This window comes from Camelus dromedarius, chromosome 18 (assembly GCF_036321535.1).
Source record: "Camelus dromedarius isolate mCamDro1 chromosome 18, mCamDro1.pat, whole genome shotgun sequence".
Taxonomy (NCBI): domain Eukaryota; kingdom Metazoa; phylum Chordata; class Mammalia; order Artiodactyla; family Camelidae; genus Camelus; species Camelus dromedarius.
The window spans coordinates 997,514-1,019,850 of record NC_087453.1 but is presented as its reverse complement, the minus strand read 5'-3'; the positions used below and the strand labels follow the sequence as shown (position 1 = coordinate 1,019,850).

The following is a 22,337-nucleotide window of genomic DNA, read 5'->3' as shown; positions in this document are numbered from 1 at the left end:
TGAGTTAATTTTCATCAGTACTGGCATGGGTGGGGGTCTGCCCTTTGCCGCCAGCTCACCTTCCCCACTGCCCACCCCAGGCCGGCTGGAAGGGGTGGGACCCCAGGTGTCTGAACTCGGGTTTGGCCCAGGGGTGGAGTTTCCGCCACAGAAGAGAAATCCAGACACTGGGATGAGTGCTGGGTGTCCAGCACTGAGTCTCCAGCAGGTCCCAGTGACCCCAGTGGTCAGGGTCCTTGTCCAGACCGTTATGGGGCTCAGGTTCAGATGGAGAAGCTTGGCGCCTGAAGTGAGAAGTAGACCCCATTGGCATAACCCTGGGGGAGGGGGGCCTGTGCCCAGCAGCGGGGACTTGAGGAGCCTCAGGCAGCTTGGGTGCTCCTGACCCCCAAGCTTTGGGGAGACTGATGGCCCAAAGCAGGTGGGCAGTGACACCGGCCTCTGACAGGTAGGTGTGAGCCCCCTCCCCCCCATGCCACTGTGGCTGCTCTCCAGAGGGAGGGCGTTTCCTGGCAGCAGGTGGGAGAGTCTGCATGGAGCTGGGAGAGGGCTCCCAGGGCCGAGGGAGCGGGCTCCCAGGCACCAGGTCGCTCCCCTGAGCAACGCGAAGGCCGGCTAGGCTCCCGCCGCCGAGTCCGGTCCAGCAGGAGCTCTGTCCACGTGGGAGACGTGTGAGCACAGAAGGCAAGAGGGGCAGGGCTGCGCTGTGTGACCAGGCAGGAGGCCTCGGGGGGGGGGGGGGCAACTCGCCCGCCCCCAGCCCCACCCTGCTGCCTCTGAGGTTGTCCTGGGATGACTCAGACGGGAGTGGGGACACTCTGAGACGCTCTTGGCCCTTCCTGATTTAGTTCACCTTTCTGCTGGAGGGAGTGGCTGGGCCTGCGGAGTCGCCCACAGCCTCACCCAGCAGAGCAGGGAGGTTTTGCTCCCTGCACATCCCTGTCATCCACTCCCTCATGGTTAAGTCACATCGTGTCAGAAGTCTTGAGTTCCAGCCTGCAGAAGTGAAGCTCAGATAAGTGCTGTGGAGCTGAAGGCAGCGTTTCTCTGGGAGTTCTGAAGGTTCAGGTCCTGGGGCAGGGCCGGGCTCTGAGCACTCAGTGGACTCTGTAGGTGGCCTGGATGTTTGAGTGTCCCCTAGGTCTCCCGGGCCCAGGAGTTGCCCCCGACCCTGCTGTTCCCGTGCCTTTCCAGGGTGAAGCGACCTTGCCCAAGTCTTCAGACCCCTGAGCTGTCAAGGCTCATGAGACACGGGAACAGCCAACACCGGCCTCTGAGCCCTGTTCATCCCAGGTTCCCTCAGGCCCCCGGGGGCACGGCCGTACATTCTTCCTCTGCCACCACTTTGCTCCTGGGGTCGGGGGTGCCACTGAGAGCCTGGCCTTCTCCAGTGCTGGTTCATGTGGACAGATCACTCAGTACAAGGTTAGGCGTAAGGGTGGAGGGAGGGGCAGACCTTCCAACCCTGCAGGGCCTGGGCTGTGTCCCACGGCAGGGCCCGCAGTGGGAACCAGGGTCGCGGTGGGCCCTGTCTGGCCCCTGGCACCGGCGTGCTCATGCTCTCCGGGGTTCTCCTGGGCCTTGGGTAGCCAGGGCCCCTCCCTCTCAGGGCGCTGGGGAGGAGAACGAGACTCGCCCACCCCAGCTACAGGACGGACGAGGACGGCCCCTTCTCCAAAGGAGCCCTTCAGCGCAGACTTCTCCCTCTCCGCAACCTGGTTGAGGACCAAGAAGGGAAAAGAGTCTTTTTCTTCTTGCTAAAAGGTGTATGTGTGTAGCTCAGCAGTCCCAGGATAATTTTAAACTCAGAAGCTGGCCAAAAAAATGCCACTGGGTTTCTTTTTCTTCCCCCTGGCTGGCTCGGCAGGGAGGCACGCCGAGGCGCCGAAGCCCCCGCCCCTCAAGGTGGCCCCGGCTGAATGGGGGGCTTGTGTGAGGGCCGCTGGGGCGGGAACTGGCATGCGGCCCACCGCCCGCCCCGCCCGCCCCGCCGAGCTCGAGGCTGGCCGGGCCGCCGCCAGCGCCGCTCAGAGCGTGAGTGCAGCGATGGCCGGAGCCCCCGCCCTGGCCCTGCTCCTGCTCGGGCCGCTCCTGGCCGCCACCGTAACCGTGACCGAGGCGCAGGTGAGCGCGGGGCTGCAGGCGCACCAGGCTCGCGAGCGAGCGCAGCTTGGGCTGGGGGTGCTGTAGCTCTGCAGTCCGACGTCGAGCAGCGCTGCTGCCGGGGACAAGTCCCCCACCCCAGCTTCCTGAGGGAGCCAGGAAGCCCAGGGAGCTTGGGGACAGCCTTATCGCCCCACAGCCACCCCCCAAGCTGGACACAGGCTGGCCGTTGCCCAGCTGAGCCCCACGGATGCTTGGACACCTCAGAGTTGAGCCCAGGGGGCCTCCCGGCCTCGCCAGGTGGAGTCCAGCCTCTGCTAGCACTGCACCTCCACCGGAGAGGCACAATGTTGCCTTTGTTCCTGGCGGGACTCAGTCCGGGGCGCAGCCCTCCTGGCCAAGAGAGGATAGGCCAAGGCAGGGGACAGAGCCGAGGCCCTGGGGTCTCTGAGGGGGGCCGGGGGGCCTGGGGCACCGGCTGCAGCATTTCTCCAGACTGGGACGAGGGGACGCTCTTCAGGCTGACCAAATGGCCAACCAGGGGGCCCCATCCCATGCGAGACAGTGGGGTGCAGCTGTCTGATGACATTTCTCTCTTTCAGAAAATGGGGCTTCGAGGCCCTCCCGGGCCCCAAGGGCCACCTGGGAAGCCGGGGAAGGACGGCATTGACGTGAGTTCAGGGGTGGGGAGGGCAGGGGTCCTGGGGGTTCTTGCTGTGGCCCCAGCCTCCCTGAGGCCCAGTGAGGAAGTGAACTGCACCTCCCAGGGCTGGGGGGTGTCTCTGTGGGCTGTGAAGCAGGACACGGCCAATCCTTGCTCCTCCTTGGGGAAGGCCCCCCACCCCCGCCCCAGGGACGGCCCCCCAAAGCCGGTGGGGGGGGGGCTCTGCAGTGCTCTTTGGAATGGAAATGTGGGCACTGTGGTGTGTGTCTCTGGGTCCCTGGAGGGGACCGTGCTCCTGTTTTCTGGGGATGAAGACGTGGGGCCTGCCCCCCAGGGGGTCTTGTTGGGGGCTGCCAGGGGCTGGAGCCAGCCTTGGAGGGAGCGTGGGGGCTAGCTCTGCCCCAGAAATGGCGTCCTCCAAGGGTGCCCAGGCTCAGTGTGGCCCAGGCAGCATGGGAGACAGATGAAGTCCGGTAGCTCCCACCCGACTTGGGTGAGAGCCGCCAGCCGAGCCACCTCCACGAAAGCCAGGCCCTCCAGGCCTCTCCCCCGGGTACCGTCCCCGGGTGGAGCCCCCCTTGGCCAGCCCTCGGCTGCCTCCTCAGTCCCCAGGGCCCCTGCCTGGCCCCTGATGGCCTTGAGTCTCCGTCCCGCCACCCCCTCCACAGGGCTGTTGCTCAGTGCCGCCATGTCGAACCCTGGACCCAGGTGGCCTCCCCACGCCCCTCCCTACTCCTGGTGGGGCTGGGCATCCGGTAGTTTCTTCTGGGGACACTTCTACTTGAAACCTGGCCTGGAAGCCTTGGTTAAAAGGTCTCAGACCTAGTGGTCATCGAGGGTGGAGGGGGTGCTGGGGTGCCTTCCTGGTTCTCTGCGTGTCTGGGGGTCTGCCACCTCCGGCCAGGGTTCTGAAGTTTCTCAGGCAGGTGGAGGGGTGGGGGCTTCATGACGGGTCCCATCATCTCTGGGGTGTTGTCTTCCTGGGCCCCCAAAGCTGTGTGAGCCCCAGTGCAGCTCATCCCTCCCCCGGCCCCTGCCTCTGCGCCTGGCCCTAGAGTGGAGGTGCCCCCAGGTGTGGGTGACGGGATGAGGGGCTCCCGTCTCGCCTCCTGGGGCCAGCCTCCAGGGCCCAGCTCTGCTCCCCTGGGGTGGAGTTTCCAGGGGACACTTGGTCACGTGTGGACGTCTCCCCTTCTGCAGGGAGAAGTTGGTCCTCCGGGTCTGCCTGGGCCCTCGGTGAGTGTCCCTGGCTGAGATGGGGGGCGGGGGTGGCGATCTACTTCCAGTCTGGAGGGCGGGGGGTGGGCCCAGAACAGAGGGCTCATTGACACTGCTTCACAGCACGCTGGGCCCTGGGTCACCAAAGGGGAGGCCTCCGAGCAGAGGCAGAAGGGACGGGGCGGGAGAGGGTGCGTGGGACTGTGTCTCTGGGCAGGGTCTGGCCTTGAAGCTTCTTTGGGCCAGTGTCCCAGCAGGCCAGGGGAGGGGTCTGTTTCCCTGCCTGTCCGTCCCACGAGGGAGCCCTAACGAAGCTGTTCAGGCCCAGCTAGGAGCTGAGGGTTCTGGGCTCACTGAAGGTCCCACAGAGTGACCCACTGGCCCTTCGCTGGGGAGGCTGAAGTGACCAGGGGGGCATCATACAGAATAAGGGTGGGAGGCAGCTGGAGAGGGCAGCCCTTACCCCGGGCCAGCAAGGGGTGGGCAGGTGAGCCCTAGCTGGGTCAGGGGCCACGGGGCAGCAGGGAGGGCCAGGCCTCCGGCGGAGAGGGGCCCATCTCGGATTGCTGGGTGCTTCCCGGCTGGAAAACACTTTTCTTCTTGGTGAAGGTCAAGGCTCTGGCCAGAGCTTTCCTCACGCCTCTGCCTTTCCCCTTACAGGGACTGAAAGGGGCCCCAGGCAAGCCTGGGAAACCAGGAGAGTCCGGGCTCCCGGGGCTTCCTGGTGTGGACGTGAGTGTGGCGGCCCCTCTCCTGGGCCTCCTTCCCCTCCCCCTCCCATTTGTGCTCCCTCGGCCGCCTCCTCCTCCTCCCATGAGCCCCGCTCAGCCTGGAGGGGCTCCATCCCAGCGCCCAGGAGTCAGGTTTAATTGCTGTTCTCCAGCTGGGCTTGCTCAAGCAGGAAACAAGAGGTCCCAAGCAGTCCCAGGAGGGTCTCCGGACGTCCCCCAGCAGGAGTCCCCTGGCCGTTGTCCCAGACTGTTAGTGTCTAGTCAGCCAGCAGACAGAGCCAGTGCACAGCAGAGGTGAAGGTCCCGCCAGCTCCTGATTATCTGGGAACAAACGCCCATTATCCGTCCCGTCTGAGCCTGGCCAGCCGCGTCGGTCTGTCATCAGGGACTCAAGGCCTGGCCCCAGGACATGGAGCTTTGCTCACACTGGGGGGGGGGGGGGGACCTGAGAGGTGGCTCTTCTGCCTGCTGGGCTTGCCAGCTCCAGCAGGTGTTCCCCTTGCTGGCTTCCCACGTATGTCCCCACCTCCCCGCTCCCCCAGCACACCAAGTGGACAGCGGATGGGGCCAGGAGAGGAAGGTGCCAGCCCGAGGGTCTTTGTGATCTCTGGACCGCTTTTAGTTAGGGAAGGGCCTATGGCTGGCCCTTCCCACGTGGCCTCACCAAGCCGACCTGCCTCCTCCTTTCCCAGGGTCTGACTGGGCAGGATGGACCTCCTGGACCCAAGGGCGCCCCTGGAGAACGGGTAAGGCAGGCACCACGTCCAGTGGCTTCGGTTCAGGGGCGAGGTCCCTGCCAGGGGTGGCCAGGCTGAGCACCATCTGTCCACAAGGTGTGGGTCTGGTGGTCCTGAGGGCAGCTGCCATGACTGGACTGGCCAGGCCTGGGGCCCCCCCCCACCGTGGGGGGGGTGGGCAGGAGGGCAGGTGGGCACAGGGTGGCTGGTGCCCTCTCCTGTCCCACGCCCCTTGCTGGTCAGAGCTGTCGAAGCGTTCAGACCTTGTAGGGCAGGCTGGTGTGGTTGGGGAGTGACTGCCCCACATGCTCTCCTCCTCCAGGTAAACTGCTGCTTCTCCCTCTGTGCCCACCCGAGGGGCCCGCGGTCACCCAGCCTGTCCCCTAATTCTGACCATTGTCCTTTGGTGCACCCCCTCTTCCTGATGCACCGACTCCTCTTCAGGAAAGCTTTCCCCTCTCTGGCTTCCAAGTGCAAAGCTGAGCCCAACGTTCCCTCTCCTTCCCCCTTTGGAGAAGTGACTGTCCCCCAGCCCTGGGGTGCACAGGGTGGGGGGCCAGGCGGGAGTCGGGGGAGCCAGGACGTAGCCCTGCTTTGGGGAACTCGGCTGTAGGAGTCGGAGACAAGGGAGAGAGTGGCCACCTGTGGCTGCAGGTCCTTTGGTGGTGCCGTGGGGGTGGGGGGCTGGGGGAGGTGGGGCAGCCTGGGGTAGGGGGTGGGGCCTCCCGTACAAGGACCTCTTCCTGGGGATGCAAGGCAGCAAGAGGACCAGAAGGGCCCTGGGTGGACAAGGCAGCTGCTGGAGGTTCAGGGCTCCCCACTGTGGGCCGAGGAGGCTGGAGGGCTTCCTAGCGGAGATGGGCGTCGGGCTCTTCTGTGTGGCTCAGGTCACCTGGTGTGGGCCTTCCTGGTGGCCCATCCAGACACAGCACTCTCAAGAAGAGACCTTTTCTGGCTTTTCCTCAGCAGGATTGTTGGCAAAGGACTGGTCCCAGGCCACTGGGGCATCAGAGATCCCCCCTTCCAGTCTTCTGTAAAATGGGGATCCCTTCCTCTAAGGAGATGGACTTGCGAGGGAAGGGAATAGGTCTGCAAACCTAGGCGAGGGTGCCTGGGCCCAGCCCACTCCTGACACGCTGTTTCCTTCTTCAGGGAAGTCTGGGACCCCCAGGGCCACCTGGGCTGGGGGTGAGTATTGTCTGCTCCCCGTGGAGCTGGAGTTGCCGCAGGAGGTCGTGCACAGCCCTCTGTCTGTGGTCCCCTCTGCAGCTTCTCCTGGGGACTGTCCCTGGGGCTGCGGTCTGGGGTGCTCCTGGGCACCTCTCCCCAAGCATTCCTCCCCCATGACACACCTGATCAGCTCAGGGGGAAGTGGTGGGTGGTGGGCAGCCCCCTCCCATCCCCAGCAAGTTCTGACCCCATGCGTGGTGTTGCAGGGCAAAGGCCTCCCTGGACCCCCCGTGAGTACCGACAACCCTTGCGGCCCCCACCCGAGTGGGCACACCATACCCAGAGCCAACATGGCCGCCAGGTCCCAAACCATGGCTGGGGGTGGGGCTTCTGGGGGTGACAGTGACCTGACCCCCCACCCTGTGTGGGGACATGGGAGCTGGGTCTGAACTCCCCCTGGATCCTCAGAGCTCCTTGGGTGCAGACCCCCCATCTCTCACTTACCTCCCTCAGGGAGAGGCAGGAGTGAGCGGCCCCCCCGGTGGAATTGGCCTCCGGGGCGCTCCGGTAAGTGGCTGTCAGGATTCCCCCAAATTCAACCGTCAGGGGGCTTTCCTTCCCTTTTCCCTGCCCCTCCCCCTCCCACTTCCTTTTCTGGTGAACCTTGCTGGCTGACTTTCTGGGACAGGGCAGACCCGCTCTCCGGACACACAGAGGACTCAGAGCAAGGCCAGGGCAGGGGAGGTGGGCAGGGGAGGTGGGCGGTGCTGGGAGTGTCCCTATGAAGGCACCTTCGGGGCAGGAGAAGGAGCTGGTCACCGCACTCAGGTGGGGGCTGGTCTTGCTCTGTCTAAGTCATAATTCCCCCACAGGGACCCTCTGGACTCCCAGGCCTCCCTGGTCCCCCGGGACCTCCTGGACCCCCTGTGAGTACCGGGCAGGGGCCCCAGAGCTTCTCGGAGGAAGTCTCAGGCATAAATGACTGCATGGTGGGCTTGACTCCCTGCCCCCTGGCCCCTCAGCCCCAGGACCCACGCCCACCTGCGGATTCCCAGCCACACACCAGGCAGTGGCCGAGCCCAAGGCTGCAGCAGGGGCTGAGTCCACCGACCTGAGGCTGGTCCAGGGCTCGGGACTAGTGGCCACCCCACCCCAAGGGCAGGTGGTTTCTGTCATTGTCACGTGCCCTGCAGGTTGGCCAGCAGCATCTAGCACTGACCACTGAGGGAGGAAGGGCCCCCGAGTCCCCTGGTGGTCCTGAGTGGTGGGTGGTGGGAAGTGAGGGGTAGGAGGGGTGGGCGGGCCATGTCAAAGTTGGTGTCTCTGTGTTCCAGGGTCACCCAGGGGTCCTCCCCGAAGGCGCTACTGACCTTCAGGTGGGCACATGCACCTTTTGTGAAGCCTTTTGTAGAGGTGCCTTTCTTGGTAGGAGGGGGCTCTGGCCCGATCCACCACCTTGGGGCCCCTCTTGGCAGCGCAGGAAGGCAGGGGTGTGGGGGCTCCATGCAGGTAGCACAGCTCTGGGTGCAGCTTCCCCTGCATCCTCCTCCCCCTCTGCTGGTCTAGCCCTGCACCGGCGCCCCCACCCCCACCCCACATGCGCAGTAGAGTGAAGCTAAATTAAGCAGAATCAAATGCTACACAGCCCCGCTCCTCTTGGGCACAGCTGCACTTGGAGCGATGTCAGCCACACGGGGTGAGTTGGGCAGCACTAGGGGACAGACAGAATACCTTCCCCATCATGGAAGGTTCCAGACTAGAGTTTGGGACCCACTTTATCTTGGTTGTTGAGCTTTACCGCTCGTGTGAAAAGAGAAACTGACTTCGGAGTGCTGGAGTTCACGGGCCTCGTGGGCACAGCTGTTCGCAGGCCGGGCCAGCCCCTGCCTCCACTGAGGAGCGGCTGTGAGCCCTTAAATGCAGAGCCCGGCCCCGCCCAGCCACCGTGCACCTGCCGGCTCTTCCCGCCCCCAGCCCGCATCCAAGCGCCTGATTGTTGGTGTCCCTGAGGGAGGGTTTGGGGATCTTCTGGAAAGAGGAGGGTGGCTAGGCCCCTGAAGCTGGTGGAGAGGGCGGAGTGGAGGTTGATGGCACCAGCTCTGCGCCAGGCCAGTCGTGGAATAATCCAGAAACCCTGACGCTGCGCCATCCCTGGGTTTGCAGAGACCCAGGTGTGGCGCATCCTGCCCTTCCCAGTGGGCCCCTGTGCGCCCGAGGGAACCCGGCACAGCTGAGCCGCCGCTGGGGGCGGGCACGTGATGAAGGCCTCTTTGTGAGCCGGCGGCCCGCCACGCTGAATAAACAGCTGCTTTGAACCCTGGTCAGAGCCGGGGCTGAGAAACTGGAGCCGGGCTGGGAGGAGGCAGCCCGTGGCCTGGCAGTGCAGCGCCTCCCCGCACTCCGGGGCCAGCCCTGAATGAGGCCCTTTCTGGGCTCCCCAGGAGGCCCCCATGTAGCCCGAGGTCCCTCTCACCCATGTGGGATGGCCCATCTCAGGGCCCCTGTTTGTCCGGGAGGGGTCTGACCACTCTGTTTCCCAACAGTGCCCAGCCGTCTGCCCACCAGGCCCCCCAGGGCCCCCAGGAATGCCCGGGTTCAAGGTGAGCGACCCCCAAGGGTTGACTCAGACCCCAGCAGGAGGGAGTGGGCCCCCCATGGGGGGGTTGGAGGGGATTAGGAGTTGGGGGGACTCAGAAAGCCCGGTTCTAGGGTTGTTGCAGGAAGGAAGGGGGATCAGTGTCCTGCCCTGCCTGGGGGCCTTGCTCTGTCCCTGTCCCTCCGCAGCACTGGTGAGCTGCTAGGTGCTAGCCTGGCTGCCAGGACCAGGGGGCACTGAGAGATGGTATGGGGGCAAGCTGGCCTGGGGCCCCCAACTCCCTTCCCTGGCTCAGCCCTGCTCCTCTCAGCTGGGCCTCAGTTTCCCCACTTGGGCTGGTGGGCCGTGCAGGCCTTCATTAGTGTGGGGCTGCTTGTGGGGTGGGTCTGTGACTGTTCACCCACCACTGACTTTCAGGGACCCACTGGCTACAAAGGGGAGCAAGGAGAAGTCGGCAAGGATGGCGAGAAGGTGAAGGCTGGAGGCTGGGCAGCGCCCCTGGGGTGGCACAAGAGGGGAGCAGGCATGTGGGGGGGCCTGGGACTCTGGCCTAGTTGGGCGGGAGGCGTGAGGAGGTGCTGGCCGCTCCGGGGGCACGCCCTGATGGAGCAGCGACGTGTCACGCCTCCCACGGGGCCTGGCTGGCAGAGCCAGGTGACCTGGGGCAGGGTCTCTGTCCAGACTCCCTATCTGGCCTTACGTGGAAGCTCCCTGAGCTCGGGAGCCACACTGCGGGCTGCAGAAGATGGGCTTCAGCCCAGTAGCCTCTGCCACCCTCCCCCCAGGGCTCCTGCCTGCAGAGGGCATCTGTCGGTCCTTACTCACAGGCTGGGTGTGCCCTAGCAAGGATGGAGGGGCCGCCCCAGCCAGGAGGAGGGGTCTGGGAAGGGCCGGAGTCCTCGCTGGGGTGCAGGACACAGTGCATCCTCTGTGGAGGAGGGCCAGTGCTCTCTTAGCCTTGGGGGTTCAGCTGTGAAGGGGACAACGCCCCCCACAGCAAGGGCTCGGGCGGGAGGTGGGGGGCAGTGGGCATCACCTCCACTTTCTCCTTCTCTCTCGTAGGGTGACCCTGGGCCTCCTGGGCCCCCTGGCATCCCGGGCACCGTGGGGCTGCAGGTGAGCAGAGGAGGGGTGGGATGGGTGGGGATGTGGGATGGGAGCCCCTTGGGCAGATCAGGGCTGTAAGGGACGGTCCACCAAGTCCCACAATGGGAACCAGGTTGGGGTCCCGCCTCTGCCATGTTGCTGGTCCCAGGTGTTGTGGTCCTCTGGCCGCTTCAGGGCCTGAGCTGGGCCCAGTGTTGGTAGGGAAGATCCCAGGGCCCTCGGAGGGGCTGCTGGCCCAGGTCTTACAGCTCCAGCTCTCTCCCTGCAGGGTCTGCGGGGGCTGCAGGGACTTCCAGGGCCGCTGGGACCCCCCGGGGACCGGGTAAGTCTGCAGCCCACAAGCACCTGGCCCTTGAGGGGCTGTGGGCCAGTCTGAGGTCAGGTGGTTGGGGGGCCACCTCCAGACGTCACATGGGCCCCACGAGCGTGAGTCCTCAGCAAGGGCCGTGGGTGGGCTGTGCGACGTCAGCAAGGCTGCCTCTGGTCCTCCATTCACTTGACCGTCCCCCAGACTGGGGCCTGTGAAGGCTTCAGTGCCTTAGGCCCAGGGGGATGGGGGGCAAATGGGGGCCAGTGGGGGGGTGGGGCTTGGCAAATGTGGGAGGGGGAAGTGACTTGGGGACCACTGGGTGGGTAATTAGGGAGGGGCCTGCTGGGGGCTCCGGTGGGGGGCTCCCAGGAGGGCCTCGACAGATTGCGCCAGCTACTCTGGGGGCCAGAGTGTCAGACGAGAGGCCTCAGATGTCCTTTTCTCCTCCACAGGGTCCCATTGGGCTCCGAGGGCCCCCCGGGATCCCAGGAGCCCCTGGGAAAGTGGTGCGTGTGTGTCTGGGAGTAGCGGGGTGGCCCTGGGAGGGCCCAGGCTCTCCAATCCCTTCCCCCCTCCCTCACTCAGACACTTCCCCCAGCCCCACTGGGCTGTGCCAGCCCTTCCCGGGGCGAAACCGTCCCTTCCCGTCCCATGGGCACACCTGTGGGTCAAGTCGGCCAAAACAGTCAGTATGTCCTTCGTGGGAGATGTGCATTCTTTCTTTTTCCAGACGTGAAGGGAGGTGTGGTGAGCGCCCCTCTGGCTTCTGCGGCCCTCAGCACTGTCAGTCCTGCCCTTCTGACGCTGACCCCTGCCAGCACCCTCGGTCCAGCTCTCCCACCTTCTTGAGTTAACTCTCTCCCTGTCCCCCCTTGTCATTTCAGGGTGACAGAGGCGAGAGGGGCCCAGAGGGGTTCCGCGGCCCCAAGGGCGACCTTGTAAGTGAGAGAACCTGGCTGCTCTGGGTCCTTCCTCAGGAGGCCCTGGTCACGGGGATGGGGAGGGCATGTGGATGGCGTGTCCAGGGACGTGGGCAGCTGCCTTTCCCTGAGTGGGGGCAGTGAGCCTGGACAGTGCCAGGCAGGTTGGGGGCCCAGGCAGCCCCTCCGGGAGCCCTCCAGCCTCGTGGCCCCTGTAGCTCCTTGAAGCCACTGTCACCTAGCAAGCTCCTCTCTGGAGTGGCCGGGCCAGGGCCAGAGGACCACACTCCCAGGTGTGGCCTCTGACACCGCTGTCAAGGGGCCCTGGGCGGTAGGGCCTGACCTTGTGCCAAGGTTGCCCACCTGTGAAACGGAGAAATAGGGAGAATGGCTGGGATTAAGGGAGCATAAGTGAAGCTGAGATGGTTAAAGCATCTCCTGAAATGAAGTGACGTCTCCAAGCTGGCACTTGGCTATGGATGCCTCCAAGCCAGCCTCATCTCTTCTCCCCACATGAGCCTAGCGGCTGGAGGCCCAGGAGGTGGCCACGAGATGCCACAGCGTCCACAGGAGCCTAAGATAGCTCCCGGTTGATGGGCCTTTTCCCTGGAGGTCGGGATTGGCCATCGCAGCTGTCCCTGCCCTGCCCCAAACTCAACAGCCCGTGTCTAGAAAGTGGGGTGGGGCGCTCCACACATCAATGGCTCGAGTCTGATCTCCATTCCCCAGGACCTAGTGAGGTAAGCTGGGGGGTGCAGTCCCCACGGTCCTGACTGTGGACACTTGTGTGTCTTTTAGGGCAGACCTGGTCCTAAAGGTGTCCCAGGCATGTCTGGGCCAGGCGGAGAGCCGGTGAGTGCCCGTGGCCACTCCCTTTGCTTCCTGCCCTCTGTGATTGCTCCCCCTACCCCCGAGAATCCCTGGCCTCCCCCTTGGTGGGGGGGGCACTACGTGCAGGCGGCTGGCCCTCACTTGTCTCACGGCCCCACTGCGCGTCTGCAACGGCCCCTACCCACGTTTCCGTCTTGCCTGAGGCTGCAGGGCCTTTTGCTGTCCAGTCTGCGCAGAGGTAGAGGGTCTTGGTTGGAGCTCATCTGTATTCCAGGGGCACACAAGGGAGAGCTGGGGGGCATTCTGGGGGTCCTGGGTCCTGGCCCTTTGCACCTGTGTCCCCTCGTCTCTGCTACATGTCCCTGCCATTTGTCCCTGCTCAGCCCAGATCCACACTTCCTCCTGGACCCTCGATTCCCTCCCCACCTCAGCCCTAGGGGCACCCCCCTTGCTGTGGCAGCAGGGAGGCAGGGCAGAAGGCAGGGGATGAGGGAACCTGGCTGCTCTGCTGCCTTCCCTGCACGTGGCTTTGTCCCCAGTTCCAAAATCAGTGGAGACTGGGATTAGGTAGCCCTGAGCTGGAATCCTGGTTCCCAAGCCTGTTTCCCCAACTGTAAAGTGGGCACAACAGAACTCCCCTGGGGCACTGTGAAAAATCTGGGTGGATGTAGAGGGCAGCGTGTGGTCTGGATGCATCTCACCACCCTCCCCTGCGCTGTCTGAGGGCACACAGGTTACCACCTGCCTGCTAAGCCATGAGGCCACAGACACCCCACAGGACCACGCAGGGTCCGCTGGCCTGGGAGGAGGGGCAGAGCCAGTTCAGGGAGACAGAGCAGGGAGCTGCCTGGAGGAGGTGGCCTGGAGGAGGTGGCCTGGAGGGCGACCAGACTGGGCGGAGGGGCACACATTGCCTGCCAGGCCTCACCCCATCCCACCCCCAGGGCATGCCGGGCAAGGACGGCCGGGACGGCATGCCAGGACTCGACGGCGAGAAGGTTGGTATTGGCTGGCAGGCTGCAGAGAAGGGGTCTGAGGAGCGTTCAGCCTTGGGCCCTCAGCCTCCCATTTCCCCCCAATCTCACACAGGGAGAAGCTGGGCGCAATGGTGCCCCAGGCGAGAAGGGTCCCAGTGGGCTGCCGGTGAGTGCACATGGCCCAGGGACTCCCTGCCCATGGCGGTCTCCCGTGGGTCCCTGAGCGGGGGTGTGTGCAGGGCTCTGCACCCAGGCCAGGGAAGCTGTAGGTGCCCCTCACCCTCAAAGGGTGCCCGGCAGCGCGTACCCCTGTCCTCTGTCCCCTGTCCTGCAGGGTCTCCCTGGACGAGCAGGGTCCAAGGGTGAGAAAGGAGAACTGGTACGTGGCTTCTTTCTCCCAAGGGAGCGGGAGGAGGGTGGCCACAGCCTGGCGCCTGGCTCCCGACTGAAGGGGGCACGCGGGCAGACACTCAGGGCTCTCCCTTCCCCTGTAGGGCAGAGCTGGAGAGCTGGGTGAGGCTGGCCCTACAGGAGAGCCTGGTGTCCCTGTAAGTATCCACAGCCCTCGTCCCCAGCCCGAGTGTGTGGGCCCCGCTGACACGTCTGTCCCCACGTGCAGGGAGACGTCGGCGTGCCCGGGGAGCGTGGCGAGGCTGGCCACAGGGGCTCAGCGGTGAGTGGGGAGTGGAGTCTGGGGGTCGGTGGGCACAGGGCCATGGCTGAGGGGCCCGTTTCTGTGCGGGCAGGGGTGGTTTTGGATGCGGGAAGGACCGAACCCACGAAAGCTGGGACACGGTGCCAGCCACCCTGAGTGTCCTGCCCTGGAGACCTTCGTGCTGAGGGAGCAGCCTCAGCCCCGGGAGGCGCAGTGGAGAAGCCCCAAGCCTCATGGCCCCGGGTAGCCCCAGAGCCTTGGGAGGCCCAGGGCACTGGTGCCTGGCACCAAGTCTGGCTGACGCATGGGGTCTGAGGAGGTGCCCTCACCTCTCTCCCCAGCAGCGGGGCCGATGGCCGAGGACCAGCTCCCGTGTCTGCCCAGCCCCCTGCGGGGGAGGCAGACCTGGACTCATGCTCTCCTTCTGTCTTTCAGGGGGCTCTGGGCCCACAAGGCCCTCCGGGCGCCCCTGGAGTCCGAGGTTTCCAGGTGGGTGAGGTTTGGGGCTGGGGTATGTGCCCCGGTGGGCCAGCGGGGCTGGGAGGGGTCTCCGCTGGGTTCCCTTGTGGGTGCCGACGAGCTGCATCCTTGTCCGTAGGGCCGGAAAGGCAGCATGGGAGACCTCGGCCTGCCAGGCCCTCAAGGCCTGCGAGGCGACGTGGGCGACCGGGTAAGTGGCTGTCCCAGCGGGAGTGTCCTGCCCCCACACCCCGCACCCCACCGCCCACAGCCCTGGGGGCCACGCAGGGACACCGCGCCCTGTAGGTGCCCTGTGGGCAGACACTGCATCTGCCGGTTTCAGCTGGGGGCTGACTTGGCACAGGTTACCTCGCTCAGAACTACCGTCACTGTCACTGCTTCTCACCTTCTGAGACTCTCCTTGCGGTCTTCCCACAGCCGGCAGGTTCACTGTGGGGCCCTGTTGCCCTGTAACGTTCAGGACGTGGTGGGCCTGGGCCGGGGGGTGGTCGCCGTGTGACCAGGCAGCCGAGGGGCCTCCAGGAGGAGGCCATGGGCCTGCATCTCTGCTCCCGCCCAGCCACATGGCACCAGGCCCCTGGGAACCCAAGAGTCCGGCTTGGCTGCCTGCCTGTCCACCCCGTCAGCAGTGACAGGGGCCCAGGCACCCCTTCATCCAGGGCACTGTCGAGGCCACGGAAACCACCGGCCTGGGGCTGGGACAGTGGGCCCTTCATTAGCCTCCAGCCAGGAAATTCCAGGGGTCGGGGACATGCCAATGACACCAGGGCCTCCAAAAGGTGGAGAGGGAGGCCCCAGGCACTGTGCCTGGCCCCGTGGGGGTGCGGGGCCAGGTACTGGATCCCCCAACCCCCACCCTCACCCACGTTTTGAGATCACAGGAGAGTTCCACACCTTTTGCCCTTTGGGTGGGTTCTTACTTGCGCTGCTATCTGAGCAACAGACGATTTTTAACATTTCAGGGGCGACCCTGGCAGTACCCAGCCACGTCCCTAATCCCACAATCCACGGGGAAGATGACTCACAGGAACTCTTGGCCCTGACTCAGCAGCTCCCCTGCTTACCCCGAGGTCACCCCAAGGCCGTGTGAGTGACAGGGCCACACAATGACCACTGTCGCCAACACGGCCGAGCTTAGAGGCCTCGCTGCCCCCGGCAGGGCCCATGAACCACTGTGGTGCTGCACGCGGGCAGTGCTAGGAGCCCCTAGGAAGACAGGGCTTCTACCAGGAGATCCTGCAGCACTCGGGACAGGCCCCAGGCAGCATCCTGGTGGGAAGCTGTGTCCACGGGAGCCTGGCCCCGTCCTGGGTCCAAACCGGGCTGCAGGTCACCTCAGGGACACCTTGTGACCTCTCTAATGCTGACCTTTCTCTGCTCAGGGCCCTGGAGGAGCCGCAGGCCCTAAGGGAGACCAGGTGAGCGGGTGGTCAGGTCAGGTGTGGGGCGGCTGTGTCTGCTGGGGTCTCCCTCCCGTATGTCCCCCCAAATCCCCCTCCCCCACCGCCCCCCTCCCCCCTCATCCCTCTCCCCTCTCCCTCCTTCTGACTTTGTCGTTGGCTCCCTCCTGCTCCCTCCAAGTTGACAACTCTGGGCACCCAGCCCCGGACACTGCGTGCAGCCTTCCTGGGTGTAAACGGCAGGGCCACCAGCCTGATGTCACTGATTGGCTCCTGGGTGCGAGAGTGGCTGCCTCGCCTGGGTGGCGCATCGGGGACCCTCAGAGGTGGGGGGTGGGAGTGTATCACCTGCTGATCGGTCTGGGTTCCAGGCCCCTGTTTGCAGGAACAGATTAAAAATTCGTTTCTCTCTCTGGAAAGGCCCAGGGGTGGGGGCCTGCACTGTTGCAGCTCTGCGTCTGACTCCCGGTAGCGCCCAGTCTCTAGAACAATCTACACCCACCAAGGCTCTGCTCTGTGCCCACCTGGGCCTGGGTCTCAGGCACCAGCTCCCACCAAGACTGGCGACGGTGGCGTGGACGGTTCTTCAACGTTCGGGTGTCGTTTCAGGGCATTGCGGGCTCGGACGGTCTTCCTGGGGAGAAAGGAGAGCCGGTAAGTGTGACTGAGCTGACCTCACTTTTGTTAACGGCAGAACGAACCGCTGTGTTGGGAGGTGGGGGAGACGGGCAGACTGCAGATCCAGGCAGCAGAACCAGAGGCTCCGCAGAGGGTGGGAGTGGCAAGCTCAGTGTCCGGGGCCAGCCAAGGCCCTGGCCGCTGACCGGCCCCCGAGGCAGAGGGCGGGGCCCGCGCCGTCCTCAGGAGAGGCAGCCCCGGCCTGCGGCGGGGTGTCTCCCTCTCCTCCTCCTCGGGGGAAAGACCTGGCTCCCACGTGGCCCGGGTTTCTAGTTCTGTCACTGAGCCTTTCCTCAAGTCTGGACGAGACGGAGATGACTCGGCCCCAGGGACCCTCGTCTGCGGCAGGACTGTAATCCAGTGCGGACTTTCACATCTCTAGCCAAGACCATCACAGTCATGTGTGTGTGCTTTATTTCGGTGATTCCCAGACAGCCCTGACACACGGGACCCAGGGAACCCACCTCCCGCTGATCTGCTGTGGGGCGGGCCGTGCAGAGACCTGGGAGCGACTTACCCCTCAGGCCCTGCGAGATGGAAAGCCGGGGCAGCCTGGGCTCTCCCACCAGGCAGTGACTGCGACACGGACTGTCGGGCTGGGGCCGTGTCCCCGTTTACCTCCCACCAGGCAGCTTCCTGAGGACACAGCTGGAGGAGGGGGCCTTAGGCACAGGTGCTGGCAGTGCCGCCTTGTGTGTGACAGCAAGACATGGTGAACGTGGACAGAAGGCACCACACAGCTGCGGCTCACGCTCCTTAGAGGAGAGAAATCTAAAGAGTCGGTAGCCACACCACAACCTCAGAACCTAAGACCCAGACCTCGGGCACGGGAAGCACCCCTGGGGGTGCTGGATGCCGTCAAGGAGCAGCTGCACGGGCCACTTGGTTTTTCCCTCATCCCCGGCTGACAATGTGCTAGACTGGTACCTTGGGAACCAGTGCCCACCTGACTAATGATGTGCGAGCAATTAAAACGAGCAACTTCTCTTTTGCAGGGTCCCAGTGGCCCTGTTGGACCCAAAGGAGAGGTGAGTGCCCGGCAGACATTCCAACGACAAAATCCCAAGGAGCCCGTTGGCTTCTCGGGCGCCTCTGGCCGCTGGGCCGGCCTCGGGCCTGATAGATGTGCACATCACAGAGGCCTGCTCTGCCCAGAAGTCGGACATCCCTGGCCTGGGGGGTGCGGCCCGTGGGGGTGGCTCGGCCCCCACCCATCTCTCCCCGCGTTTTCTCCCCAGTCTGGCAGTCGAGGGGAGCCGGGCCCCAAAGGCATCCAAGGTCCCAACGGCACCAGCGGCACAGAAGGTGTCCCAGGCCCTCCCGGCCCCGTGGGCTTCCAGGGCGTTCGAGGCGTGCCTGGCATCACGGGGAAACCGGGCGTCCCGGTACGTCTCTCCTTCCCTCTCCTGAGCCCGTGCCACCGGCCTCGGGCTTTTACTGGGTTTAGGTCGTGCTTTTTGCTGGACGATCAGGTTACTTTTCAGAGTTGACAGTGGGGGCGCCCCCCATAGGCTGACGCGCTTTGGGGTGAATTTCAGGGGAAAGTAGCCAGTGAGCAGCACATCCGGGAGCTGTGCGCGGGCGTCGTCAGCGGTAAGTGCTCCCGTCCTGGGCGTGGGCGGCCCCTGCCCGGCCCCCTGCCCCCCCCCCCTTTCCGGACCAGCTGAGCCCTGGGCTGACTCACACTTGTGGTTCTCGGGGGTCTGTCCACACCGGGTAAGGCTCCCTCCCCGCAGGGTTATCACGGTGCTGGTGCCCGGTGGACTTCTCAGGGTCCCCTGGGTGCAGTCACAAGGGGCAAATAATCGTGCCCTTTGGACTCTGGCTGACCAGGTGGGCAGCTCCTGGCCTCCGAGTCACAAGCCTTTAAAGAGCTCCTTCTGGGCCTGTGGTTCACTCTGATACACCAAGCCCTAAGCGCATTTATTATGCACCTGAATCAGTCAAAGCCTTTTTGAATCGATAGACAAACTTCCTTTGAAAGGCAGTACCTTTGTGCTGCACAGAACGTTCTTCTGCTGAAAAATGCTTTATCTTCCTTTTCCCAAAAGAGCAAATTGCACAGCTGGCTGCTCACCTGAGGAAGCCCTTAGCACCGGGCTCCATCGGTCGGCCTGGTCCCGCTGGTCCCCCTGGCCCCCCCGGCCCTCCTGGCTCCATTGGTCACCCTGGTGCTCGAGGGCCCCCTGGATATCGGGGTCCCACCGGAGAGCTGGGAGACCCCGGCCCCAGAGGTGAGTGCCATTGGCCCCCCCAAGTGGCTAATCCACTGGGGGCAGCCCCCAGGCCACATCATGAAACCCACCCCCTCCACATAGAGATGCTGCCCCCCTCGGGGACAAGGGACGGAAGAGGACCTGAGGGGAAACTGGCTTGAAGTCACCTGGACACGAGCCAGGGGCCTTCCGTCCTTGACCATCTGTGTCTGACCCGCGTCTGAGTGGCCTCGGTGCTCCCCTTGTCCCCGCGGCTCCCCTAGAAAAGTGGGGGGTCAAGCTACTGCAAGAAGCCACCTCGGGTTGAAGCCCTTCGTGCACGGGGCCCGCTCCGTTCATTCCTTGCCAGGCCCCAGGGATGACAGCACCTTTCGAAATGTGACATTTTCCTCAAACACCACTAGAACACCATTCAGGGGAGGCAGGGTGGATAAAACTGTGAGGGATAAGTCAGCAGGAGCCCTATTTATACGGAGCAGCACGCACCTTGATGAAGACTGGCATATAGGAATATTTGTGGCAAAAGGCAAAAATTGTAAACTTCAGAAGGCCACGGTGAGGACCATGCACAACTAGGGGAAGTAACTTAGAAACGAGGCGGAGGTCTCGACCCACGTGCGGCGCTGTCCGTGCGGCTGTCCAGACAGCACAGCTGGGAACCGCTGGCCACGAACCGCTTCCCAAATGGCTAACGTTTACTTCGTTTTCAAATTCTAAGTTGGCCACCATCGTCAGCCTGCGTTCAGTCAGCTAGACTCAGGGCCCAAGTGAAGGATTTAAAGCTCATGCTTCCAGTTCATCCCAAACTGCTGACCAAATAATTTTCTGTTTCTCAAAAATAGCTTAAGCAAAAAGCTCCCAAGGGAAACTGACTTCTGTGGGCTTCTTTCTTCATCTGTGAGGTTAAATTCAAACACTTCGGCAGGTGGGAGTCCTTCCGTAACTAGGGGCTCCGTTTCATTACTCTGAAGACACTTAGAGACGCATCAGTACCAGGGGCAAAGGTGTCAAACACACCTTCTCATCCCAGATGCGACGTTCACCCCCAATTGACCATCAGGCAGCCTCCTGTTTCCTTGGAGAGTCTGAGTCCCAAGTGTCTCCAGCCGTCTGTGCCAGTACACAGCATGTCAGCGAGGGCGGCCTTCAAGGGACCAAACAGGGCAAGTTTTCCCTAAGTAGGGATCTGAATGCCTTTAAGACTTTTGAAAATAAAATCCAAAAATAGCATTAATCAACTTTACTGGCTCTCAGAAAAACTGCAGGTCGGCATTAAGTGCAGCCACACTCCAGCCCGGGGTCAGGTGTGTCCCCTGGGGCACTTGCCCCCACGGTCGGTCCTTCCATCAGTCCAGCGGCCCAGGGACGCCCAAGGGCCTTGTCTGAATTGGAAGCCACCGTCACCGCTGGGCATCCCTCTCCCCCGGGGCCAAGGCAGGTCAGGGACCTGCTCCCAGCCCGGCCCAGGGCCTGGGCTCCTGACCCTGTGTAGAGGGTGTGCTACCTCAGGCATAAATACTTCCAACAAACTAGAAATCCGTCAGAAGTGCTGCTCTGACACCCCGAGTCTGGGGGAGGGTCATGGTCAACCTCCATTGAGCCCACACTCTGCTGTGTCTTCTTCTAAGAGTCTCAATTCAGCAAAAAGCAGGCGCCCTACCTGTGAAAAGCTGGGAGGGCGCTCCCCGCAGAAGTCCTTCTGGAAAGTTGAATTGGGTCTTCTAAGTGTGTGTCCTGTGCCTTTGACAGGAAGCCCAGGGGACAGAGGAGACAAAGGCTCGGCTGGCGAGGGCCTGGACGGGCCCGACGGAGAGCAAGGGCTCCGAGGTACGAGGCCCTGGCCACGCGCGTGCCTCCGTCCTGACACCCCCCCCCCCGCCACGCGCGCGCTTCTGTCCTGACCCCCCCCCCCGCCCCGGCCCGGCCACGCGCGCTTTTCCGTCCTGACACTTTGTCGCTAAGCGCGTCTCGCCGACCGAGGCACAGCCGCTTCCTCCTGGCAAGGCACTCTTAGAGGCGAGGTTAGGACCTGCTTTCATAGCCGCTTGAATATGTAGTTTCACCCATGAACAGATCGACCCGTGTCGGCTGCAGTTAAGTAGATTCAGTTCAATTCTAGCCAAGTAAAGCCATTTAGTATCTATTTCAGCTAAATTCTAACCAAATTTTCTCTTAATTGACCAACACGTGCCTTGATGTTTAAATTTTTAACGTGGAATAGAAATGCTCTGCCGAGAGGGAGGAGGCCAGGCCCAGCGGGGTCCCTCCCTCCCGTCAGCCCAGCGCCTTCCCCGCCCCGCTCCACCTCCTCGGCCCCAAACACCTGGGCCCTGAGGCTGTTCCCCAGGTTCTCGGCTTCTCCTGCCGTCTATCTGCTCAGGGCCACCACCTCGCAGGGGCCTCCTGCCTCACTCACACTCAGTGCTCCCCTGTGGTGGCCACCGTCATCGTCACCACGCCACCCCCAGGCACCCCCTCTCGCTCACCCCAGACCCACACTTCACACGGCACCGCCAGGCGGCCGTACTCAGGACCGATCCCGACTCCCGCACCCTGCAGCTCGCCCACGTGGCCTCTCGCCGCAGCTGCCACGTCGCCCCCGTCAGGCCTCTGTCCTCACTGATGTCCTAGCCCAAGCGTGCCGCCCCTGGGCCACCCCCAGAGTTAAGGGACAAGCTAGGGAAACCCAAGGGTTGGGATGGCATGCTGAAGGGACGGGCCACTCCCTCCTCCTCCCATGTCTACACTCACCTCCCTGGTCTGTCTCAAGGACCACAAGGCGTGCCTGGCATCAGCAAGGACGGCCGGGACGGGGCCCCCGGCGAGCCTGGCCTCCCCGGCGATCCCGGGCTCCCCGGAGCTGTTGGTGCTCAGGGGACCCCCGGAATATGCGACACCTCTGCCTGCCAAGGAGCCGTTATGGCAGGGGGCGTGGAGAAATCCGGTCCCCGGAGTTCCTGAGACACAGCTTAAGGACGAGAGTGAGAAAGTGATGTCAGCTGAAGCAGCGAGCTCTGGACGGGTGCCACGGGGGTCCTCTCTGGGGTTAAGGAGCAGGCGACGCAAGGCCCTGCCGCCCAGCCAGGCCTTCCCGCTGCTCCTCCACATCCTTGGTGGCTGCCACCAGACACCTGGTCCCCGAGAGCACCCCCATTGAGCCGTGGTCGAGAGTGTTCTGACTACGTGTGTCCACGACGGTCCATTCGGCTGTAACATCGTACCTCAGACACAGGCCTGTGTAATAAATCATCAGCCCAGAGTTTGAGAGGAACGCAGTGTGTACACACAGGAAGTTCTGTACAATTCCACGAGAGAAAAATATCCAACTTGTTTACGAGCATTTGTGTAAAGACTAAGATATAATCCCAGTAAATCGATGTATGAGGTTTTCAGATTAAGACTGGCCACAGTATTATAAAAAATAAAGAATTTAATGTCTGACGCCCTTCCATACAAAGGTCTAGTCTGATTTGCCTGCTTCTTCTGTGTACAAACTTTTAATCATCTCCTGTTGACAGTATTTATTGAAGGCGACTGTATTGCA

The 22,337-nt window shown here is 63.6% G+C and overlaps 1 protein-coding gene across 1 annotated transcript; it reads left to right on the top strand.

Annotated features, from left to right (window-relative positions):
- Positions 1–885: 885 nt before the first annotated feature.
- COL9A3 (collagen type IX alpha 3 chain) lies at positions 886–22,250 on the top strand. The gene is made up of 32 exons (XM_031433485.2): positions 886–2,124; positions 2,706–2,774; positions 3,968–4,003; positions 4,646–4,717; positions 5,409–5,462; positions 6,606–6,641; positions 6,890–6,913; positions 7,137–7,190; positions 7,496–7,549; positions 7,958–7,999; positions 9,167–9,223; positions 9,637–9,690; positions 10,282–10,335; positions 10,595–10,648; positions 11,089–11,142; positions 11,521–11,574; positions 12,355–12,408; positions 13,332–13,385; positions 13,477–13,530; positions 13,699–13,743; positions 13,859–13,912; positions 13,984–14,037; positions 14,455–14,508; positions 14,618–14,689; positions 15,882–15,917; positions 16,509–16,553; positions 17,573–17,605; positions 17,816–17,962; positions 18,116–18,170; positions 18,629–18,811; positions 20,543–20,620; positions 21,564–22,250. Exons 1-32 carry the CDS (start codon positions 1,825–1,827, stop codon positions 21,752–21,754), a joined length of 2,277 nt encoding a protein of 758 aa, XP_031289345.2. The 5' UTR covers positions 886–1,824; the 3' UTR covers positions 21,755–22,250.
- The last annotated feature ends 87 nt before the right edge of the window (positions 22,251–22,337 follow it).

What these genes read in the sequence shown, in the direction of transcription:
- COL9A3 (XM_031433485.2), top strand. Translation starts at nt 1,825, where the DNA reads ATGCCACTGGGTTTCTTTTTCTTCCCCCTGGCTGGCTCGGCAGGGAGG. An exon ending in CAGGAGCCCCTGGGAAAGTG is followed by an intron (nt 11,143 to 11,520) that starts GTGCGTGTGTGT and finishes TTGTCATTTCAG; the next exon opens with GGTGACAGAGGCGAGAGGGG. An exon ending in CTGGGGAGAAAGGAGAGCCG is followed by an intron (nt 16,554 to 17,572) that starts GTAAGTGTGACT and finishes TCTCTTTTGCAG; the next exon opens with GGTCCCAGTGGCCCTGTTGG.